This window comes from Rhipicephalus microplus, chromosome 9, assembly GCF_043290135.1.
Source record: "Rhipicephalus microplus isolate Deutch F79 chromosome 9, USDA_Rmic, whole genome shotgun sequence".
Taxonomy (NCBI): Eukaryota; Metazoa; Arthropoda; class Arachnida; order Ixodida; family Ixodidae; genus Rhipicephalus; species Rhipicephalus microplus.
The window spans coordinates 46572496-46592779 of record NC_134708.1 but is presented as its reverse complement, the minus strand read 5'-3'; the positions used below and the strand labels follow the sequence as shown (position 1 = coordinate 46592779).

Sequence of the window (20284 nt, the reverse complement as noted above, 5' to 3'; positions counted from 1 at the left end):
AAAGCAATTATTGCGCATGTTTGGGGCACCATAACAACACGTATATATTCTGCATGTGCGTATTTTACTAGAAAAAACATACATAAGTAATTTTAAGGACCGTACCGCTTATCACGCTGCGCTGACCATGCAACGCTTGCACGGAAAGGCGAGTGTTTCCAACGCTTTGCTAAGACGAGACGGTGGTGACACCTACCCATCGCCTTGCGTTCTACACCTTATCACCTCTGAGACGGGCGCGCACACCCGTTCATCCTAGAAGTGCCGTTCGGCTGCCTCTCAAGTCGATGAGCTCGGAGCATCCGACCGTCGTTGTCCAATCGCCTCTCGAAGTCGATGGGGTTGTAGCATCTGACTGCTGTCGTCGAGTCGTTGCAACCTGGGTTGACGCCATCACTCCGCTGAATCCAATGGTTGCGACCTGGGTTGACGCTATCCCACCGCTGCCATCTAGTTTTTGCGACTCCGGGTCCTGCGGGTCTCAGTTTGGTAGCGGGCCCCCGTCCTAGGACCCATCGTGAAACAAGTCAGATAAGGCGCTCGTAAAAACAGCAACAATTTATTTACTTGGTTAGTAACCGAGAATCAGAAAGGAGGTGATTAAGTGATCAGAACTGCACATGAGAGCTGTTTAACTGTAGAACTTCAAATACACAAAAGTCTTCGGCTTATATAGCGCCTCGTTGCCAACCCTTGGCACATTGTTCGCGGCTTCCGCCAATAAGGCACACCATGGTCTAGGTGCTCCACCCACGAAGGAGAGGAAAGACACCACACAGTGCATGTGGAGAGGGCACAGTCCACACGATGCCCAAATATGGTCACCAAAGCACTTCACCTACGTTTTTGCACATGTACACATGTCAAACTTGCCTGACTCTTTGGATAGTACAATGTAGTGGCGGGCCAGCATATCGTCAAAATATGCCACCCTATTCAGCCGATCCTGTGAAGAAAGGGGGGAAGGAATAGTCAACTAATCCCTCGTCACTGAGGCGGGCTCCTGCAAGGGCCGCAGCAGATAGTGCATTATCCTTTTCTTCATTCCACATCCCATTCCTGGTTGTTTGCTAGAAGCTGTGGCTTAGCTGCACATATCCCGGCGCTACGCTTGTCCTCGCAGGATGCAGCCACAACCAATTCGGCTCTAGCTTGCAGCCTGAACTGCAAATACCAAGCTGGTTCCGAGATTTCCAGATTTTCGGTGACGTTGAAAATGGTTCAGCTGCCTCCTTGTCTGCCTCCAAAGCCTTGCTCGCAGCAAACACTTTGGCCTTTCTTGAGTAGAGCTCACAATGACCTCTCTTGGCTTGTGGGTTTTCTTTGCGCGAACCAGTCCCGAACCCCTCGTTCAGGTTTTGCCGAAAGAAATTCAACCCGTCTTGACGACACACCCTGGCTTGGAATGCGTCGAAATATTTTCGTCCCATTCACAAAGGCCGAAAAACTTCAATAATGATGACGGTCGTAACAGTCTTTCGCGCGGTGGGGTAAAGATCTCGATGGGCTGAGGTTTGCAGCCACAGTTCAGAGGGATCAGCGCTGACGTCTGGTCTGGTGAAGACTCTCCTTGATGAAGTAGTGACCACCTGCTTCATTTTGGCTCAACAGACATCACATACGCATATGAAACACAACCACTCACCTAGTGAGCGCCAGACAATTCCATCAAACCCCACCAGGCACATTTACTCTTTTACCTAATTAAAACAAGTACACTAGTTATTCTGAATTCCTCTCCCTACATTTGTGTGAAACAGAATAACAGTATCGGAAGCGCACCCAACCTGAAACCCTGAATAGTGATGTCTTCAATGTACTCACCATGAGTTCAACGAACTCTAAAACGCAACAAAACAACAACAAAACCTCGTCAATGGTCAAAAGTGAAATAAGAGAAATAGAATTTAAAGGAACAAGGTGCCAGACGAAAGAAGCAATATCCGGTGCGTTTTTCGAATATTACAAAGGGTAATTCACACCAACAAGTGTACATGCAGATCGTTTTAATAGCGATTACATTTCAATAATGCCAAGACTTGATGATGAAAGGAAGGAAATTTTAGAATTGCCTATAACAGAGCAAGAAGTTGAAAAAGCAATTGATAAGTTAAACAATAGTAAGTCTCCAGGACCAGATGGCCTGAGTGCTGCAGTGTACAAGGAATTTAAACACGTTATTTCACCTATTTTGAGGGAAGTATTTAACGAGGCTTCTAAATGTAAACAACTTCCACCATCGTTTTTGTCAGCCCGCACGGTCTTAATACCTAAAACAGAAGATCCCGCGAAGTTAAGAAGTGTTACTGCATATAGACCAATCAGCCTAACTAATGTTGACTATACAATATTGATGAAAGTATTGGCCAGAAGACTCCAGACGGTTATGACAAAACTGATAGGGCCCCACCAAACTTGTGGCATAAAGGGAAGAAAAAGTAATCACCGACATAAAGATAGAAGATTAATCCTAGAAAGTTGTGACGCAATGCATCTAAATGTTGCCATGTTTCAAGTTGACCTCGAAAAGGCATTTGATCACATGTCGCACAACTTGCTTCTTTCATTACTTCCGCACATTAACGTAGGGAGTTTGATTAGCGACGGAGTGCGCATGGCTTACACTGGATGCACGACGAGACTGGTAATAAATGAAACTGCGGGTGAGCATATACCTGTGCTGCGGTCAGTGAGACAGGGGTGCCCACTATCGCCCCTGCTTTTTGCTATTTTTATTGAACCTTTCTGTTTAAGTGTAATCAATAACACTATAATAAGCGGCGTTAAATTGCACGAATCTGAGGTTAGCCTCCTTCCATACGCAGACGACATTGCAGTTTTCTGTACAAATTATGAGAGTATAATGCATGCTGTAAATGCCGTGAAAACTTTTTGCCAGGCGAGTGGTAGTGCCGTGAACTGGGATAAGTGCCTTGGCTTCTGGCATGGGGAATGGTACGTCACAAAAAGAGTATTTCTAAATATCAAATGGCAGGAAACACCAGTGATATATTTAGGAGTGCCGCTGGAGTTCTGTCACGACAGTGAACCGTATTGGTAAAAAGAAACACAGGCATTGAGCAATGATGTAGAAAAATGGAAAGGTTGGGGTATTTCGATATTCGCACGGGCCACAACGTGCAACTTGTTTCTGGTGAGCAAGCTGTGGTACGTAATGCAGGTTTTGCACTGCAGTAGAATAAGTGTACAGAAAATACACAGAGTATTTGCGATTTTCATATGGAGCTCTGTATGGGAAAGATCAAGCCGTACAAACCTGTTCAGAAAAGTTAGAGATGGCGGGCTCGGATTACTTCATTACTACATAAGACAACTTGTCAATCGATTCCTTTTTGTGCGTGATGTTGATGACCCCTTTTTGAGAATCGTTATACAACTAAGGCTATCTAGAGTGCTGCCGGGATTTATCGTATCATCATCAAATATGCAAGGACCCATACAAGGGTATTTAAAGGAAGTTGTTTAGTCTTTCCACTTTTTGTCAGTGAGATTTTCGTTAGAGTATCTGGTTGAAGTACCATGTAAAAGATTGCATAAAGACCTTGTCGATGTTTTACGGCCTGTACTAATGTACCGTCAGCTATATTGTGCAGGCACAGGACAGGATGTTCTGAAACGTGTTAAAAGAATGCTTGTAGCGCCAGGGGTCAAAACTTTTTTCTTTAAATTACATACTGGTACCTTACCAGTTAAAACATGGTTGTAGGATAAGGGAATATTCGTGCCATGGCGCACAAATTGTCACTTGTGTAATAAACCGGAAACAATTGAACACGTGTTTATAGATTGCTGAAGCGGGGACTTTTTCTGCGACATACTGCAAAGAACCTTGAAAAAAGAATTACCGTTAAGTCCACATGGCATCCGTTTTCTTTCGGTTAAAAACGAGGCAGGTGTACCTTATGATCTCATAATGCTTCTGGGCCTGCACAGTATATGGAAAACCCGATGTGCCTTTGAAAACGCGGATGTAGAAGTGCTAGCTGTGCGCCAATATTTTTACGAATCTGTGTGCCATTTTCTTGAAATTCTGAAAGGCCAAGAGGATGTGCCAGACTGGATTGGGCGCATTCAGCCATTGTTACGAATGCCCAAGTATTGATTAAGGTCAGCCAAGAGCTGACAGTACCTCAATGATTTTTGTCGGTGTATTTTGTGACGCACTTGAATTTGGACCAATATGTAAATATGTAAATTGTGAACAGTCATGATATGCAAGGCAATAAAGAAAAAAAACATTTCGGCTTTGTGGTAGGACACTTGCTTGCAACACAAGCAGCCAAGGTTCGATTCTCAATGAGAACGAAAATTTTATTCTTTATTTTATTTCCTTCTTTCTCGATTTTTCACTCACGGACCATTTTTCGCTCAAAACCAACGGTGAAGACACCGGAATTTTCGCGACACTAGCTTTCTAACGCTAACGCGCTAAAAAGGTGCCGATGAAGAGACGCATCTTCTTGCCCCCGTACCATCCAGTTCTTGGGGAAGCTTTCAGTGCACTTGCTCGTAAAAGACGACAGAGAAAGCATTAGAAGCATGCAAGAAATCTCCATAGCCCCTCTCACACCTGCTGTATTAAGAAACCTTTGCTACATATGATTTGTGAAGCAGAATGCACTAATATAGGGAATCCCAGCTAGCAATTAGGGGAGCACCAACTTCGTTTGCTTTGCTTCAATGCACGGAGTATAACAAATAAAATTGAAAAGTTGGAAAATATTTTGCTCACGCACGATCCTCATGTCTGTGTGATAACAGAGTCTTGGTTACATGAAGCCATTGGCGATAGCGAGATAGTTCCGCCGAACTACCAACTTTTTCGATGTGATCGTGGTCATCGGGGCGGTGGAGTGGCTGTCATTATCAAGTATGGCATTGATGTAACTATTGCTGAGCGTTTTCCAGTGAGAGAGAGTCTGCTTTTAAAACTTTCATTTGCTGATATGTCATTTTTTCTCTGTGCGGTTTATCGATGTCCTAATGCTGATGATTCTTTTATGAGCGGTTTGTACGATGAACTACTACGTCTACGAAGCAAAAATCTTATTTTAACGGGTGACTTCAATCTGCCAGCCATTAATTGGGATGATATAAATTATGGTACTTCTTCCTCGGCTGACACACTCTTAGACATAATGTTTTCTCTAGGCCTTGAGCAAATGGTAGGACACCCCACAAGGGGGAGTTCGATACTTGATCTGCTATTTACAACGGAACTCTTTACCGAAGCGACTATCACAGTTGAAACCGGTATTTCTGACCATAGATTAATATCATTTGTTTGGGACAGGCATGCACGTTGTAAATCAGTGAAAACGCCAGTGGAAAGTGTCGTAAGAGATTTCAATCGAGCGGATGATGTTGCAGTAATTGATTATTTAGAAACACATCTCCCCACATCTGTTAGTGATGTTGATAGAGCCTGGCAACGCTTCCGTGGTATTGTGGACTTCTGTACAAAGAACTTTGTCCCGCTTAGGAGAATACGCAGGCGTTCACATAACCCATGGATAAACCGTGAGATTATAAAGATCAAGAGAAAGATAAAAAGGTTACGAAAAAAACACAAGACTAGTACGCAACATTTTTCCGATCTTAAAGAAAAATTATTAGAGAGTGTTAGCAAGGCTAGGCATCAATTTTTTAACGACACACTACCTGAATTCATCAGGACAGATCCTGATAAATTTTGGCGCTATATTAAGCAAACTAAAGAAGGTGTTTCTGAAATACAAGTTGATGAGGTCACGATAACAGATCCGGCACTAATTGCTGATCATTTTAATAAATACTTTCAGAGCGTCTTTTCCGAACCACAGTATTATGAACTGCGAGACCCGATGCCCATAATCACGGATGATGTTCTGATAACTCGTGAAGGTGTTTTACAAATGTTACTTAAGGTTAATCCTAAGAAATCGTCAGGCCCTGACGGCATTGGTAATTCATTCCTACGACGCTATGCTGAACAAATCACTGACTTCCTTACTGCCCTTTTCAATGTATCATTCAAATATGGTCAGATACCAGCCGATTGGCGTAAAGCTCGTGTTGTGCCGATCTTTAAAAAGGGTAACCGCTATTCCTTGACAAACTACCGTCCTGTTTCTATCACTAGTAGCTGCTGTAAAATGTTAGAGCATGTTGTTGCAAATTACATTAACACATTTTTATCAGAAAATAATATTTTGTCGCCTAATCAACATGGTTTCCGAAAAAATATGTCTACGGAAACACAGCTTGTGTCTACAGTGCATGAATTCGCACGGGTTCTAGATATATCTGGGCAGACTGATGTGTTCTTTTTAGATTTTAGCAAAGCGTTTGATAAGGTGCCTCATGGAAAACTTTTGTTTAAACTCGAAAATATTGGGCTACCTTCGGGTATCGTTAAATGGATTCATATGTACTTAAATAACAGAACTCAATTTGTTGAGGTCAGGGGTTGTTTTTCTTCTTCGCTAAATGTTTCTTCTGGTGTGCCACAAGGTAGTGTGTTAGGCCCCTTGTTATTCTTAATTTTTATTAATGATTTAGTTGATGTCGTACATAAGGACATATCCGTCAGATTATTCGCGGATGATTGTGTTGTTTTTAAAGAAATATGTTGTGTAAATGACCACATATTACTTCAACAGTCTCTTACAAGTATAGATGAGTGGTGTCAAAACTGGGGCATGGAACTTAATAGTGACAAAACAGTTCTCTTGAGAATAACAAGAAAACGAACTCCCAGCCTTTATACTTATTTTCTCCGCAATAACCCACTCAAAGACGTAGAAAAATACAAATATTTAGGAGTCACTTTGACAAAGTCACTTACGTGGTCAGACCACATTACAAGCATATGCACGGCTGCACTTGGGAAACTGTGGTTTCTTAAGAGGAGACTTAAATCCTCAACGAAGGAGACTAGATTATTGGCATATAACACCTGCATCCGATCAAAACTTGAATATGCCTCGGTTGTTTGGGACCCTCAATGTAAAAAAGATATTGCCTTGATTGAAAAAGTTCAACGGAAGGCTGTCAGATTTATATTTAGCAAATATAAAAGATATGATTCGCCAACACAACTTATGCAACTAAATGATATCCAAACACTGGAAACTCGCAGGAAAATTAATCGGTTAACGTTCCTACACAAAATTCTTTCCGGTAAAGTTACAACAAGTCTGCCCAACTGTGTGAAACCTCTATCTTCTAGAAAAACAAGACATAAGCATAAATATTCATTGGCGCCAGTTTTTGCCCGTACCACTGCTTTTAAAAATAGTTTTTTCCCTAGGACTATTGCTGACTGGAACTCTTTACCAATAAGTGCTTTTCAGTCCGAAGATATTGAAAAACAGCTTGAAACTTTTTTTGTTTAGTTCTGAATGATGTATCCATATGGTGTGTATTCGCAGTGCCCGAGTAATGTAGTTAGTTGACTTCTGCTGCGCATGAGTGTTCTGATCACTGTTTATGTGCCGTAACTCTGTTGTGCAAGTGCACTATAAGTTGTCTAATTAAGTGCTGTGACATTGTACTTTTTTTTTGTTGTTTTTGCCCCTCCTGCTTGGGCCTAAGTATAGGCCTGCAGAACCTGTAAATAAATAAATAAATAATAAAATAAAAAATATTGGAACTTTTTCATAACTCGGAACCCTGTGGCAGGACCCCTTTAAATCTTTCGCTATCACTGACGCACTGCTACGCTGTCGTATATCCTCCACACATTTAAAGGGGCCCTGCAAACTATTTGAGCATGCATTTTTCATCGGTTCTTCTGGTGATGAGGAACGCGCTGATATTGTTGTGCAAACAGCAACGCCAAAATCAACAGTGTTAAAATTTTATATCATGGGACAAACTACCTTGATTTCAGGCTACGGCGATACACACCGGCTATTTATATTATGAGAAGTGATGTTGTGTCATGTGACGACAGATTGTTCGCTTTTGATTGGCTTGACGCAACAAATAGCACGCCATATTCATTTCGTGGTAACTAGGCCATACGTGTGAATGCTAAAAACAGCAAAAACCCTTTTTACAATTTCTCAGAAAGAAATCGCCCCTGTTCCTCAACGATGTATTTTCAGAACAACGAAGGCAACATTTAGTCTGCGAACGAGGTTATGTTACGCCAGACATTAAAGATGGAAACACCTGCGGCCTTTTTAGCGAGCCAAAACTGCACCAGGGGGTGGGCGCAGGCGTTGCCGTAGAATGTGTCTTGCAAGCAAACCGAGAAGTGACCCCGCGCAAAAAGTATGCGTGTATCTTACACAGTGTCATTGTTCTAGTACACTCTAATGTGACCGTAGGAGCATCTGCTACCCGACGCACGTGATTTGATTGATTGATTTGTGGAATTTAACGTCCCAAAACCACCATATGATTATGAGAGACGCCGTAGTGGAGGGCTCCGGAAATTTTGACCACCTGGGGTTCTTTAACGTGCACCCAAATCTGAGCACACGGGCCTCGACATTTCCGCCTCCATCGGAAATGCAGCCGCCGCAGCCGGGATTTGAACCCGCGACCTGCGGGTCAGCAGCCGAGTACCTTAGCCACTAGACCACCGCGGCGGGGCTACCCGACGCACGTGGTTTGTAGCAATAATGCTAAGGGCGCCGTCAAAAACAGCGGTAGCGAGGTATTGTGTGAAAGCCACTATAAGGTGACATTTCAGTATATCTTTACGAGACGCGCGCTGTGATTGAAAGCGGTCTTTGACGTCAGCAGGCGAGTGAAATGCGAAAAAAAAAAAACGTTTCATGCTGTCGTCTGTTCGAGCTTTTAACTTTCAGGACTCTTAACTTCACTTTCTGTGCACCAATTCCCATAATTTTTGTTGCATTCATCTTCGTAAGCATTGCTACACGCATTCCCGTGCTACATCAGCCTGTCCAAAACTGTCGCAGGGCCTCTTCAACCACTTTTCCGGTCTCCGCAGAACTCAATTGCATTACTTGTTTCCAAGCGCTTCAAGCTGCCAATGAATTCGCCGTGTCAAATGCTAGCTTCCTGGGTAGCTCAATTGGTAGAGCGACTGCCCCGGAAAGGCATTGGTTTTGGGTTCGATCCCCGAACCAGGACGAATTTTTCAGCCACAAAGAAGGTGTTCTTTCTGTGAAATCCATATGAACTTCCTAGAGGCTTCATGCCACAAACAGGTGGTTGTGTCTTTTCCCTTTCTTCACTTTTCTGCTACCTTGAAAGTTTCTGCAGAACTCATTTGCATTAAATCTAGCTTAAAGCTTAACCTCTGCAACATCTGGCCTTTGCATACTGCTTTTGCAGGAAAGTCAAGATGCAGACATCTAAAACAATGAAGGAATATCTCTGTACATGAGCCACCTGTGTTCGTGGTACCATGTTTCAATTGTCTCCACAAGAAAGACAAAAATGTTCAAAGTGATCTTGAAGCCCTTTCAAATATTATATTATCGAGTGGCTTGGCTGAAATAGGTGAAGCTCATTTGAATAAAAAGTTGATGAGAGCCCTTCTGTATGAAGATAGCCACCTTTAACTAAAAACTAAAGAGTGCCTTCATGGATGAGCAATCAGCACTAAACCACGTATTGTGCGATTCTCGGCCAAAAAGCCATAAACTGCGGCAGTCATGCTCCACCATTCTGTCGATCGTGCACACCTTGTATACTCCACATCTAAAGAGGGCAAACTTGATCAGTTGGACATGTGACGTGGCGAGTGCTATGTCAGTGGAGTTTAAAAAAAAATGCTACCACAGCAGATTACTGTGTAACGGAACACTGTGTTCGGTAGAAATGTGCATGTTTAATGCCTTATAACAACCTTGACACTATGCACAGCATTTAATCTATTAGAGATCTGAACGACTCGCACGAAAGGTGCAATGTCTTCTTGAAAAATTGTCGAAACAGTTTCAGGTATTCACGTGAACTGCAGAGGTGGCATTCCCTTAGCAAAGTTGCAAAAGTTTTTTTGTATTAAGCAATCACTTAATATGATTGTTTTCACTAAGTAAAGCACCAGGACAAATCCTCATTGCACAGTCATTGTTGAAAGTATCAGTACTGAGAATTAAAAGGAATACAGAAACCCTGCTGATACATAAGCTTTGACGCGAAATCACTTAATTATCGAATGAGCTAAGCGCTTGTTTCTTGTGTTCCTGTGTAAAAGTTGAGCACTTCCTACCAAGAAGAGAAGTAAACTGTTTCAAGAATTGCAATGTCGTGTGCTTCATTTGCATAAAACCATGATTATTTGCATAAGTTACCACGATTAATGCACTGTACGGCATATCGTAGCATTATGACTCGAGTAGTAATCATTCTAGGCAAGACTAACAAGTGGGCATACTGGCATTGCATACTGGTCACAACCTTATTGACGTTATGACGACCCGCAGTAAAAATAACCGAAGAGTCACACGCTCCAGTTCAACGCGGATCACAAACACGGACAAAAGTAATCGCAACAAAAGTAGGCAATGCTGGTTGCAGCGCTAATACACACGGCGACGCTTGCTGTGCAAGTGCGCCCCTGGTTATTCTGACCGAGTGCATTCCAAGCTCTACAGTCGGTGTTCAAAACACACTCCACTGTTTCCAAGTTAAGCGTCATAAGGTAGTGCTGCAATAATGCATTACACACTTCCCAATTGCGATGACATACCAACGTTTTCGATATCACCCGCCTACACTTCTCGGGGATCGAAATACGAACTAAATCGAACCACGTTCTAACGGCCCGAAGAGTTTGTAAAAGAAAGAAATAGGTAACATGCATAAGTTTGTTTGGAATCATGACAAAGAAAATAAACGGCAGTACATCACCTACGAATGTTCGCTGCCTGAGGGTTAATACACACGTTTCATCGTGCCGTCCATCGTGCGCGTTTGACGTTCCGCGAAGGTACCAATCATACCACGAATCCACTCGTCACTGACGCCTCAGATGACACCTTCGCGAGTATGCTCAGCGAATTGGACGAATCTCCGCAGCGTCGAAGCCACATTGGCACTAAAATGACGGCGAATACAAGCTACTCAGGTGAGTCCGCAAATATGAAAGTGGCGCGTTCGTCTACCCAACGCATCCTCTAAAAAGATGCCTGCCGCATGAGAAAAAAAAACAGCTGCCACATCCTTTCTCTCCTTCAATTTGAAATCGTTCTTGGTCGCTAGCGTCACTAGTGGCGGACGGTGCAACAACGCAACACTTTGCATTGCCTCTGAAATTGTGGTTGCAGCTCTCGAACAACTCTCGACTGACGCGCCTCTATGGGCCGCAGATGAAGAACGCTTAGCTGATACCCAAGGAGGTTATATTTAGTATAACCTCCTTGCTGATACCGCCCGTCGCCGTGATAACAGTGTCGGTCGCGAGCGCCACTGCGCGGAGCTTGTTTAAAAGGGAAGGCAGGCCAACTCCGCTGCGAGCGCGAGCCATTCCTCAGGAATCTTTCTAGAGGAGGCGTTGGTCTACCACACGGATTGATTGATTTGTGTGGTTTCCCATGAAAATGTTATTATAGTTTGGTGCGAGCTTGGTATCCATGGCGGTTCCGCTGACTTGACTAAAGTACTCTTGCTTGAACTCAAATGAGTTCAGTTCTAATACTAGCCTTGCGACGGCAGAGAAATCTGGGGTGTCAGGTTATCTATGGTGTGTGTACGTGTTTTTTAATGCCGCTATGCCATCATCGTGGGGAATATTTGTATACAGTAAGGACACATCAAGATTAGCTAAGTATAAGTTTTTCGGAACGCACAGGTCTGCAATATCTCGAAGAAAATGTGCGGTGTCTTTTACATACGACGCGAGAGTGCAAGGAATGTGGCCTATTAATTTGTCTACGTACCCCGATATGGGCTCGGTTACTGTGCCTATACCTGGAATGATTGGTCGGCCTGGGTTACCGGGTTTATAAATTTTTGGTAGTATGTAGAAGCGACCTGGATGAGGGTGTACTGGTCGCATTATTTTGTGCTCACTGCGTGTCATTCTTCCTTCGTCCAACAGCTTCGGAGTGGTTCTTAAGAGAAAGGAAGAGAAAAGTGAGCCCCGTTATTGTCTGCTTCAGTGAGCGACACCGCCACAGAGCTCACAAAGGGATGGGGGTAAGGAGGGATAAAAGGGTAGAAGTAAAGGTATAGGAAAGAGGAAGAAGAAGCAACAACAAACTGAGGGGATAGGAGAGACAGGAAAGATGGAAGAACGGTCACTAAAGTCCGAGGACGGGGTACACTTGCGAGAGATGTTGTCGGCGTCTGTAGATGGCGTAGAGCAGGTCCAGTAGGTCAGAGCTGCGCTGTCACCGAAGACAGCCGGCGACAGGAGGTGACGTAGGGCCAGCCCAGTCGGCCAGAGCTACGATGACGCCGAAGGTCGCGAGCGCGCGGAGCGCGCGGGCGCACAACCGGTCGGCACGAAATCCAGGGAGCGTCTCGTCCAACAGCTTCTTCAGTGCTGTTGCTACAATACACGTGTATTTCTCTGTCGGATCACCTGGGAGGCGTTTGTAGAATTTTAGGTTGTTGAGTGCACGGTATGGTTTTTCTAGGTAGTCGGCTGTATTTAAAACTATAATTGCCCCTCCTTTGTCAGCGGGTGTTAATATTATATCAGTCCTAGATGTTAGGTTTAACATACTCCTTTTCTCGCATTTCGTCCTGTTTTCCCGCTTACCCTTTTGTCTGTGATACTCCTGTAATATTGTCTAGCCACTTGTCTATAGTCACTTGTCTTGGTGACTATTTGGTGTCTAATCGCTTGTTTCGTGGCGGGAAGTCTTTGGAATGTTACTAAGAAATATTCTCACAGCCGCAATTTTCTAGCGAAGTTGTAGAGGTCTCGGAGTAAGTGAAACTCGAGAAAAGATTTTCTAGTTGGGCAGAAGTTTAGTCCTTTAAATAATAGTTTTACTTTGTCAGCTGACGAACTCGTGTTTGATAGGTTTACAATCACAGCATCGCAGCGAGTGTTGATAGGTGTGTTCTCGTTCGTGCTGCGAGTGGCCTCGTGGGTGGATGTGTTGGAGTCATATAGGATAACATCTGGTAGTGTGGGGTTCGGAACATTGTCTCTTTTAAGGTCCCAAATTGCAGTTTTCATGATTTCTTGGTATTTATTTGGTTCAAACGCTGTTATTAGGGCGATTTCCTCATTTGATAAGTGGTTATTGTCGCGCAGCATGGCGTTGGTCATGGTGGTCAGTTTCTTTACTTGTTTTCCACTGTGGCTGATTGCAATGTTAGCTTGAGTGACACCTATAGAAGGACGTTTTGCCATGCTGCCTGGCTGCTTTCGTCGAGATTTGTGATGGCTGGGGTGATGGAGAGTGTCATTCCTTTGGGGGCTATTATAGCATTTAGGTACACTTGCAGCGTCAATCTATGCATTTCATGTCTGATTCGTTTATCCGTGAGTTTTCTTACTTTAAGAAAAGTGGCACTGTAACAGGAAAGCGGAAAGCTGCTTTTACAGGTTGTAAGTCAGTCTTTGTTTGGGCGCGGGGATGGCACTGCAGAAGTCCGCAGATTCTAAGGTGTGAGCCTTTTGCCAAAAGCTCGATGCCAACAGAGCCGACGCTGACAGGGTCCCACTTGTTTTGAAAGGTATCGCCATTGATGCATTAAACCTGCTAGTATTTACAAATGTAATGACTGTTGATTGCATACGTGATGAAAGAGTTCCATTGTCTCGTGCAGGCAAAGAGACGACGCATTTTGCACCAGTTCCACCGCCTACCCAAAACAGCTGCAACCTCATCTAGCGAAGCCCCTTCTTGTCAGCCGTCTACAACTGAAGACATAATGCGCATCCTCCGACATGAACTCAAAGCCACACACCCGACTCTTAACAAACTGACCATGTTCGAAGCCTCGACGCCAGCCGTTTCCTTGATCCAGGCTGTTGTCCGCCAGGAATTCGCTAACCTGGCTCTCTTGTCCACTGTATGCGCCCTGAACAATACTGATGCCTCAATAGCTTCCATGGGCACGACATGCTGCCATTTGTACTCCCTTCGAACCAGGAACCCGTCTAAGTGGCGAACAGCTGATCATAAGCCAATCTGCTTCCGCTGTGGTCACGTGGGACATGTCGCTCATTACTATTGCGGCAAGTGGGCGAGGCGGCAGCGTGCCTGCAACTATGCTGAACAAGCACGTCTTTTTCCTTGTGCAGATGCTGGTCGCCATTTCGTCCAGCCCTATGCCGGCATCCGATCAGGATTTCTGCCCAGCCGACGTTTCTCGTGCCCTATCTGGCGAAGTACACGGAAATTCAACATTCATGAACTACTGCAGTTTCATCGAACAACCAGGCGCCTCGTGTGCACTTGCGAGCCATGCCTTCACCTCCTTTCACGTGACGTCATCCGGCCCAGGACTTATATACTCGCCGCCACCCCTGCGCATCTTCAGTGGGCGAGGCGGCAGCGTGCCTGCAACTATGCTGAACAAGCACGTCTTTTTCCTTGTGCAGATGCTGGTCGCCATTTCGTCCAGCCCTATGCCGGCATCCGATCAGGATTTCTGCCCAGCCGACGTTTCTCGTGCCCTATCTGGCGAAGTACACGGAAATTCAACATTCATGAACTACTGCAGTTTCATCGAACAACCAGGCGCCTCGTGTGCACTTGCGAGCCATGCCTTCACCTCCTTTCACGTGACGTCATCCGGCCCAGGACTTATATACTCGCCGCCACCCCTGCGCATCTTCAGTGGGCGAGGCGGCAGCGTGCCTGCAACTATGCTGAACAAGCACGTCTTTTTCCTTGTGCAGGTCAGTTACCTTAGCGGTGCTAAATGTTTTCGAAGCAATGATCCTTTTCTTGTCCTGCTGCCTTGCCCACAGAAGCGAAAATGTGCATTTTGTAGTCTACTATGTTCATTAAGTTCTTTCTTTTTTGATGTGCTATTACTGTGCGGTGACGTTGAGCAAAACCCAGGGCCTAATGATGATAAGGTATCACGCCAACTGCGCAGCTCAAAAGTAGACTCTGAAAGTGATCATGAATTACTACTTCACGTTCTTGAAGGCCAAAAGGAAATAATTCGCCGTATGAACGATTATAGCACGGCGCAGACTTCTTTACAGGACACCTTAGTTCAGCTCAAAGACAGGCTAGATTCCTTGGAGGCATCGGTCATACCGATTGCCAATGCTCAGGAGCAATTTGCTTCTATGAAATCCCACATGCAGAGCATAGATAAAAGCATTGCCTCTATTGCTGATAAAGTTGACGATCTCGAAAATCGCAGCAGGCGCAATAACATTATTATTCACGGTTTTCGTGAACCCGCAGATGAAACATTGTCATCTCTGTGTGAATGTGTTTCTAGGGATTTTTTTCAAGAAAAGCTTCAGCTTTCTATAAATGGTATGGAAAGATGTCACCGGATTGGATCAAAACGCCCAAACAAAACGAGACCAATCGTTATTAAATTACTTGATTATAGAGAAAAACAATCAATTCTAAAGAACTGTGGCAAACTAAAAAATTCTGGTATGTATGTGACCGAAGATTACTCAGAAAAAGTACGGAACATAAGAAAAAGGTTGTGGGATTGTACCAGTGTACACAGAGAACGCGGGGATCGGGTTAAACTTTCCTACGACAAGGTGTCTGTCAATGGAACTCTGTATACCTGGGATGAAGCATCTAACGATAAGGTTGCAGTTTCTAGAAACGCAAAACAATGACCCCAGCACCCTCCCTTTTCGTTGAAACTGCTCAACGCAAACTGTCGAAGTATTGTGCGCAAGGGCCTCGATTTAGAGCACTTAACTTCAATTCACGATCCTGACGTAATCGCCTTAACCGAAACATGGCTTCACAACGGTGTCTTCGATAGCGAATTCACGCCCCCTCAGTTTTGCGCTCATAGGAGAGATAGGAATTTCAGGGGTGGGGGAGTGGCACTTCTGTTTCGAAAAGGCTTAAAAGTAGTACGCTTGTCCGAGCCACCTGGAGCTGAAGCTATGTTCTGCAAATTGTTTTTTGAAAACGAATGCCTAGTAATTGGAGTAGTTTACAGACCACCCGGCGAAGATGTAAAAGTCCTGGAAGAGCTGAAAGCATTTATAGCTTCCCTTATATCGCAAAACACAAAGCTCATTCTTTGCGGTGATTTTAATTTGCCGGGAATCGACTGGAATACATTTTCAGCTACTAATAATGATATAGTGTGTGGTGAAGAACTTATCGACATTGCGTTTCGCTTTGATCTAAGACAAATAGTTAAGGATTGTACACGTGTTCACGGTGAGTCTAAATCCATTCTGGATCTCGTTTTTGTTCGAAGCAACATTCCGGGAACTATTGAGTGTGATGTAGTTGATGGCATCTCCGACCATCATGCGGTGCTTGTACAGTTTCCTTCTTTAAAGGCGACGAAACATTTTAAGGTTATAAGTTTTCAGGACTTTGCAAGAGCTGATGATGTATCTATTTTGGAAATGTTGGAATCATCTTACGACGATTTCTTTCGCAGTGTTCACACATGTGATGTTAACGCTTTGTGGGTAAAATTTAGAAACATGGTCCATGCTTGCATACAACTTTTTGTACCCCTTAGAACTAAAAAAACTAACGTATCCAATCCTTGGATTACACGGGACATTATTCATTTAAAAAGGAAGGTTAAGCGTTTGAAGAAAGCTAAAAAAAAGCTCCACCATAACACAAATATTCATAATCAAATCTTAAGCGTATCTAAAGAACTTAAAATTAAGATGCGAGAAGAGAAACATAATTTTTACAATGTTAGGCTGAGTAAAATGATAAAAGAGTCCCCTGCCTCTTTTTGGAGGTTCATAAAACCGGTGATCTCAAACTGTGATACCTTCATTGTAAATAATGCTTCTACCTCTGATGCTACTGTAATTGCCAGTGAATTTAATGATTACTTCAAATCTGTATTTGTCACAGATGATGGAAGCTCCCCTTTTTATAAAAAATTTAGTGATCTGCCCCCTATAGAAAATTTAGATGTATCAGAATCTGGGGTACTTAATTTATTGTTAGACCTGAATATAAAAAAAAGTCCTGGTCCAGATGAAATACCCAATGCGTTTTTAAAGCGGTACGCGTTATGGTGCGCCAAGTATCTTACATTAATTTATAACTTATCTCTGTCCACTGGTCTTTTACCTGATGACTGGAAGACGTCGATAGTTAAACCCCTACATAAGCAAGGCGATAAACACCTGATAGCCAATTACAGACCAATAGCCCTCACCTGTACATGCTGTAAACTATTGGAGCACGTAATTTACAAGCATGTTATGAAATTCTTGGAAGCCAACTCAGTTTTATCACCTGCACAGCATGGTTTCAGGCATGGGTTCTCCACCGTCACGCAACTAGTTGAGGTAATTCATGACTTTGCTTCGGCGATCAACAATCATACTCAAATTGACGCTATTTTTCTGGATTTCACCAAGGCGTTCGATAAACTGTCGCACCCAAAACTACTACTTAAAGTTTCGCACATCTTAAAGAATAGTACAATTTGTAACTGGATAGAGTCTTACTTAACTTCTAGAAAACAGTGTGTCTCGTTTAATCAAGCTACTTCAACCATGCTTCCGGTTTCTTCGGGAGTACCCCAAGGATCGGTGTTAGGACCATTATTATTCTTACTCTACATCAATGATATTGCTGACAATTGTAATGTAAAAATTAGGTTGTACGCGGACGACTGTGTAATTTACTCCGTTATTAACTCTATTAATGATCAACTGCAACTGAACAGGGAACTTCATCAGCTTTTTCAATGGTGCAATACATGGCAAATGTCAGTAAATCTTAAGAAAAGTGTTGTCATGTCTATCGCAAATAAAACACATATACACTCATTTGACTACACAATTGACGGTACCATCCTATCTCGCGTCGAGCACTACAAGTACCTTGGTCTTCACATTCGTAGCGACCTGCGCTGGAATGATCATATAACAGAGATCACTAACAAAGGAATGTCGAAACTGCATTACTTAAAACGCTCCCTTCGTCATTCTTCTTGTGATACTAAGCTTATAGCATTTAAAACACTTGTCTTACCTATTCTAGAATACGCTAATATTGTTTGGGACCCCTTTACACAATCTAATATTAATAAGCTAGAAAGAGTCCAAAACAAAGCCGTAAGATTTATTTTCAATCGCTACGATAGGGTCTCGGTCTCAGGCTTAGTGGCTAAGGCTAATCTGAAGCATACTTCGGCGAGGAATAAAATCGCACGATTACGTTTTATGTTTAAAATAGTTAAAGGTCATCTCAACGGCAGTATATCCAATTATGTGCATTTTTCAACAGGTTATGATACCAGAATGCGACATTGTTTTTCAATCACTCCATATCAATCGGCTAATAATATTTTTAAGTATTCTTTTTTTCCGCGAACGATCGATGAGTGGAACGCCCTGGATGCACCCACCGTTGAGGCCAACAGTGTGGAATTGTTCGATTCATTGCTTGCCGGTTGATTGTGTGGAGTTCCTTTCTTATGCATTGCTTGCCTTTCGCCTCATATTTCGGCCTGAATGGGTGTCCGTTTTTGTTTCTGGTTTTTTCTTTATACATTGTGCGCCTGTTTACATTGTGCGCCTGTACATTACACATTGTGCGCCTGTTTTGTTTTAACTAATTGTGTTGGTTCTTTGCTTTGTATTGTCTTCATTTTTATTGTAACCCCACTCTGCGGCGACTCCACCAGGAGTTAGCAGTATTGTCAAATAAATAAATAAATAAAGTGGCTATCTACACCTTCTGGCCTGTGTCCGACTTGCAGTAACCCATTCCGTCCATCGAACAACCATTATCCGACCTGCAATGAGTACCCGATCAGCACCAAGTATGCATTTACCACCCCTGAGGATTACGGCCGCACTATCCCATCGTCACCACCTCAAAGTCGCCCTTCTCGTTCCCTAATGCGTTGTCGCTCTCCCTCGCCGCTGTTGAACAGCCACATGTACCTGGCTGCGAAGCTTCTGGAGATGAAGCTGCCCTGTCGACATTAACTAAAAATCCTCTGCTGCCCTTACGTCTGAACTGGAACACACTTGCAATACATCTTGATGGCACATTTGTTGAAGCTTCCATTGATATGGGTGCACATGTCTCTTTCACGAGTTCGGATTTTCGTCGTTGCATGAAGAACGTCCTAACACCCCCCTTGACTAATGTCGTGCGATTCGCGTATGGCGCTACAGTGCCTGTCGTCGGTATGTGCTCAGCTCAACTTATCGTAGCCGGTCATCAAGTGGTCGTCCCTTTTACCGTCCTTGCAACATGTCCCCGCTACCCCGTACTAGGCCTAGATTTGTCTCCCACAAGTCAGACTTACGTGCCAATTTTATTGCAGTGACTTTGTTCACCTGCTCTCCAAAACTGTGACGTCAATTTCCTGAGCTCACCAGCTGTGCCCGACGGTGACTATTACAGTACACCTACCAACGTACTTTCTGCGCATAGTGTTGCAGTCCTATACACGGTGCTAACATCACAGCTAAGAGAACTTGCCTACCACTCGTAAATTTCGGCTTCATGAATTACGTGGTTACACAAGGCATTCCTGAATCACACCTGTCCATGAATTGCTAGATTAACAAATTGAAGCTCTCGCCTTAGATACCCTTGTTCTAACACATCACACACCACTCCCAGAACATTTCGGCAGCCGTTGTATTGTAGACATGATCGCCACTAATCTTCCGCCTGAGCAAGTAGAAGCACTCCAGCATCTTTTCGGGGTCCTACTAGGACATTTTCAATTTTGGTGATAGATCTCTAGGCCAGACATTCTTTGTCCGGCATTGCGTACACACAATTATGCGTTAATCACCATCCCTACAGTGTGTCTGCTTCTTAGTGGAGCATCATGCAGGAGCTAGGTGAACAAGATACTAGTGAAGGACATCATTAAGCCATCCTCTAGTCTCTGGGTGTCCCTGGTGGAATTAGTAAAAAAGGATAGATTTTGAAAACTTTGCAGCGTGCTGTTTTTTGAATGCACTGCCATTGATTTGAGGTGCTTTGCTTCACTAATGCACAAAAAGAATATGATCTTAAGAGTGTTTTGAAATGTTGGACCTCTTTCACAAGTGGCCTTCGAAATTGCATGTCTTTATTCTCTTTCTTTTTTGCTTAAATACCTTTTCTGACCTACAAAGAACATATTTCATGGATTTTGAACCAAGTGCTCTGTACGAAATGGTGTAATAAACATGACAGAAAGCAAGATATCATAATCTGATAAAAACCAT

General features: G+C 43.5%; 2 protein-coding genes across 13 annotated transcripts in view; one reads left to right on the top strand and one right to left on the bottom strand.

Moving 5' to 3' along the window:
• Positions 1–20284, bottom strand: part of LOC142771727 (uncharacterized) — a 189086-nt gene that overhangs the window by 25310 nt on the left and 143492 nt on the right. The window lies entirely within an intron of this gene.
• LOC142771729 (uncharacterized) lies at positions 13116–20269 on the top strand. The gene is made up of 2 exons (XM_075873552.1): positions 13116–13623; positions 13717–20269. Exon 2 carries the CDS (start codon positions 13822–13824, stop codon positions 14806–14808), a length of 987 nt encoding a protein of 328 aa, XP_075729667.1. The 5' UTR covers positions 13116–13623; positions 13717–13821; the 3' UTR covers positions 14809–20269.